This window comes from Diorhabda carinulata, chromosome Y (assembly GCF_026250575.1).
Source record: "Diorhabda carinulata isolate Delta chromosome Y, icDioCari1.1, whole genome shotgun sequence".
In the NCBI taxonomy this organism is placed as follows: Eukaryota; Metazoa; Arthropoda; class Insecta; order Coleoptera; family Chrysomelidae; genus Diorhabda; species Diorhabda carinulata.
This window is the reverse complement of record NC_079473.1, coordinates 11,040,768-11,045,882: the sequence shown is the minus strand read 5'-3', so window position 1 is coordinate 11,045,882 and position 5,115 is coordinate 11,040,768. Positions and strand designations below refer to the sequence as shown.

Genomic DNA, 5,115 nt, shown 5'->3' with positions numbered 1-5,115 from the left:
GTTTTTTGTAATGTCTTTGAGGATTGCATAATTTCTTCAAGTGGTTTAGATATCGGCTTGAATAGTTTATTAATAGACTCATCTTGCTCTGATTTACCTAATTTCAACGACAAGTATTTTTTGCGAATCGATCTGGCAAGTTCGGACACTTTTTTCTTGCGCAATGCATTAGCAACCTTATCGTCAGACATTTTGGTATGGACTAAAGATGCAGCTTACAATTTTATATATTTATCGAATCCTTTGCGATACCTACCACCATTAAGGGTAAAATCCTTCATAATTACCAAAGTACCATAGCGATCACACCAACACTTTGAATAGACATTTTTGAATGTGTCAAACGTCATGTCTGGAGATACGTGTTCGTCGAATATATGTTTCAAGTTCACCTCATCCTGCTTGAATAACACAATAACATTACAATTGTCGCGAATAAGCTGTTTCGGTATTTTTGAGTATGTTTGACAAAGATATGCAGCATCAATATCTTTATGTCTACACATGGAGTAGTATTCACGAATTTTCTGCTGACCGTCACAGGCTACGTCTCTGGACTAATTATTTCCTCATTGTCTTTAAATGGGAAATACCCAACACCCTTGACTTGCGCTATAACTTCTTGTAGCAATTGATACTTTGGTTGAAATAACGATTTTGAATAGACATAAACATTTTTGAATTTCGCGCCATTTGGATTGAATAGGAGCGCCAGCACGGCGTTCGTCTTACCACACCCACTGGGGCCACATATAATGGCACGGAAAGAATTTGGCAACAATTTACCATGTTTGCCAACAGTTGGTGTTGAGGTGAAATCCAGATTTTCAATGGGTATAGTCTGCTCTTGTTGAATTATTTTCATTGTGTGTGTCGTTTTTCGTAGTACTACTCTTTAAATATAGGTGTCACCAATTAAGCGTGTCAGTCTTAATGTTGGTGTTTGAAGGAGAGGGTATTTTGAATTCTCTCATCAATAAACTACCTATTGAACTTCACTTACCTAGCTATCAGTCCTGTGGACGTAAGTAAACCACCGCTAAGACTATTTTTTCCGAAAAAATTGATTGTTTTTTTTTAGCTGGTACAAAATTGGAAAAACGTCTTGATCGTGGAGATCCGGGCATCAACCCCTTGGACGCTGCTTGTAAACAACACGATATTTCTTACTGGAAGAATAAGTCTTTCGAAGAACGACACAAAGCCGATCAGATACTTGAAGATAAAGCTTGGGCACGCGTCAAATCAAAAGACGCTTCAATGGGAGAGAAAGCTGCTGCATTACTTGTAACAGGCGGAATGAAGGTGAAAAGAAAGCTGGGAATGGGTTGTCGTCGTCGTCGCAAACGTCGTTCCTTGCATCGAGATGTTATTCTGAAAGTGGGAAAGTCATTGAAGAGAGGAACATCTTTGAAAGACACCGCAACGTTTGCCTTACGAGCAGCCAAAGCACTTATTAAAGAATTTGGTGGAAAAAAAGAAGTCGAGGTTCCTCGAGTAATACCTGTAGCGAAATCCGGAGGTTTCCTACCACTTATTCCTTTGTTTGCCGGTCTTTCGGCACTTGGAGCTTTGTCAGGTGGTGCTGCTGGGATTGCAAAAACCGTCATTGATGCTAAGCATGCGCAAAAGAAATTGGAGGAAGATGTACGTCATAATAAGGCTATGGAACGTGTAGGATCTGGCCTATACTTGAAAAAGTATCCAAAAGGTGGATTTGGATTGTATTTAAAAAAAAAACAAAAAAAAAACTAATAAAGCTACCCAATCACGCACTATCTGACTTTGACATTGCGCATTATGCAAAATTACTTAAAATACCACATTTTCGAGGAGTTTTCATGCGAGACACCCTCCCCAAAGACGGTCCTCGAAGACAAGAATGCGCAGTGGTTAATTTAGATGTCTCTAAGAATAGTGGGAGTCATTGGGTGGCTTACAGAAAGATAAACAACGATGTAGAGTATTTTGATTCATTTGGTAATTTGAAGCCGCCGAAAGAAGTTGTTGAATATCTGGGGGGAAAGAGTGCGAGAATTTTCTACAACAATACCCAATATCAAAACTACAATCAAATAAATTGCGGACATTTGTGTTTGAAATTTCTACAGCAACAATGACGAGCGTAGAACTATTACTACAACATATCTACCATGGAAAAACATTGAATAATTTTACTGCCGAAGAACTAAAGCACTTTCCCATTGAACATCTAATAGAGTGTGTAAGACCTTGGGAATTGTTGGATATGTGGCATAAACTTCCCAATGAATATCGAGGAAATTTTGAACTACAAATACGACTACCTTGTTTCATCCATTACAACCGGCCTGATTGGACAACACATTGTGATGGTCCTCCGAGTTCTCAAGCCACTTGTTTTCTTTGTAACAATAAATAGAATAAACAAGTAGTATTATTTAAATTCAAAACATCACCCGAATTCCATTAGTCACCATGTCACAGTTGCTGAGAGTAAACAGCATCAATCATGAATTTACCTTTCAACCCAATTTTGGGTTTTCCACCGAAAATACTCGACGCAAACAAAATACACTCGTCAGATCTCCCCGTCAAAATCATTAAAGTATCTAGTATTCGCTTCGATTGTAACATTACCACTGGAGCCTTCGATGCAAACAGACCTGCTCATACTATATACGAATTCGTCATACAAGTGGATCCAGGATATTCCATAGACGAAATTCCTCATAATTTGCTCTATTTACCTGTTATACCACAACGTGAAATAACCAATATCACCGTCATCGCTTTAGACCAAGACGGTCAGCCTGTAAACTTTCGTGGAGAACTAAGTACGTTGGTATTGGAGCTTAGAGCGCGCGAAGCAAATGGGACTAATAATAAATCATAAAAGACAGTCTACAGAGCATTCAACTTCATTAGATAAGCTACCATCAAAGCTGAAGCAACTCACGTTCGCAAACAAATTGGTTCTGCAATCGTTGGGTTTTAAATTGAAAAAAAATGACAACAATGTATGGAAAACGTCAACGCCAAAACGACAACATGCCTCCAATGTTTGATATCTACCGTAAGCCGATGTTTGACGATTCAATTCGAAAGGCTGAATACAGAACCTATGCTCCATTTATAAAGTCATTCAATTGCAGTGACATTGTGGAGTTTAGCATTAATCAGGTTGATTCGTTCTTTGCAATGAGCGAAACTTTGTTGTGCATTAAAGGTTCGCTTGAAATACACGGAGCTGGTGACGTAAAATTAGCAAATAATGTTGGAGCCTTTCTATTCGATTCATGTACGTACAGTGAAAGTGCCAGGGAAATGGAAACAGTTCGGGACCCTGGAATAGTGAGTGCCGTACGTGCTATGACTTGTTATAACCAAGAAGATTCCAATCATATGGCTATAGCCGGCTGGAATTACCCGAAAGATCCTATTCTGAATGTTAGCGACAAGTCCTTCAACCTTCAAATACCTCCCAAACATATTTTCAGCATTTTCAACGATTATTCAATGATTATATGTGAGCGTCAAACAATACGACTAGTTCGGGCACGAAATGATAATGATTGCTTATATATTACTGAAAAGAATGCCTCTGGAACGCTCTCCACTACAACAGCTAAAATAAACATTACAAGCGTTGAGCTAAAAGTTAAACATATCTTTCCTAATGACGACATAAAATTAAATCTCATGAAATCCATTCAAAAAGATCAACCTATAGTTATTCCATTTAGGAAGTGGGAGTTACACGAATTACCCTCAATTACCAAAGGAGCAAGACATGAAGTTTGGGCTGTCAAGACATCCACTTCAGTTGAAAGACCTCGTTTTGTTATTGTTTTCTTTCAAACCGGCAAACGTAACTTGAGTACAGCTGACCCGACTTTATTTGACAATGCCGACGTACAAAGTATAAGACTGTCACTTAATGGGGATTATTGGCCCAATGAAAGAATGCAATTGGATTTCGCTAAAAATGATTACAATGAAGCCTATTTTAACTATACTGAATTCTATCCCAACACGCAAACTCCACACAGAAGCGCCCCCTGCTTGATTATTCTTCTTTCAAGAAACGAGCATTGTTTGTTATCGATTGTTCAAAACAGGAGGAAAGCATGAAGGCATCCACAGTCGATGTGAAACTTGACATTGAAGCAAACATAGGTTTTCCCGAAAATACCAAAGTCTATTGCATCATAATTCACGATTGTGTAATGGAATACTTCCCCCTCACCGAAATTGTTAAAAGCTTGAACTAGATGTTGTGTGAGTTAGTGTTCGAGCAGACGTCAACATGAGAGTAGCTTTTGTAGACATTCAAGGTTTTGTCGTAGACGGTCTTTTCGTTGCCAAAGAGCTCACCATAGAAATTGGCTTCAAAAGTTCACATTACATATTTTTACCACCGCAACCGTTTTCTACATTAAGTAACGAGGACAAAAAGACCACATCATACTTGGAAAGAAATGTGCACGGCATTCGATACTCTTCAGGAGATGTAGAATATTCTAAAGTAAATGAAATATTAGAAAGCAAGTTATTGTATGCCGCAGACTACATTTACGTTCGAGGACAACAAAAAGTCGAGTTTCTGCAAAAGAAATGTCACATTTTCGGTATTTTTCCACATATTATTGACGTTTGCAAATTTGATGGTACACCCTGTGAAACTGGAAACTTTGCTCAAGATCCAAACCCCTGTCACGCATCTGGACTATTTTCATGTACTGAAAGAAATGTACAACGTCTCCGTCACTGGTTTTTAAATACTGTATTACCATTATAAATAAAGTTTTTTTTAAAATATGGGTTTTAATGAAACACTCTGTATATTCATCAACTTTTATATTACATGAAGATTGGAATTTTCGTTTTACAATTTTCAAAATAATTTTTAAAATTAAAACAAATACAGCCACTAATATTACACATGATATAGCAAAAACAGAATTAATTTCATTTTTTATATCCCCTTCTGTTCTGTTGAACATGGTGTAGGTTGAATACGTCTTAACGGATAAGTAGTTTGCGGCAGTCTACGGGCAAACTGATGGACCTCTTCAGGCACCCCCCAGTGAAGACTGCTCCACGTCACTTTCTTATCAGATAAACTAAGATTCT

At 37.9% G+C, this 5,115-nt stretch overlaps 1 protein-coding gene across 1 annotated transcript; it reads left to right on the top strand.

Annotated features, from left to right (window-relative positions):
* Positions 1–2,997: 2,997 nt before the first annotated feature.
* LOC130902927 (uncharacterized) lies at positions 2,998–4,113 on the top strand. The gene has a single exon (XM_057815215.1). The coding sequence runs from the start codon at positions 2,998–3,000 to the stop codon at positions 4,111–4,113; it is 1,116 nt and encodes a 371-aa protein (XP_057671198.1).
* Positions 4,114–5,115: the final 1,002 nt, after the last annotated feature.

Excerpts from the sequence above, each read along its gene's own strand:
- LOC130902927 (XM_057815215.1), top strand. The coding sequence starts at position 2,998 with ATGTATGGAAAACGTCAACGCCAAAACGACAACATGCCTCCAATGTTT.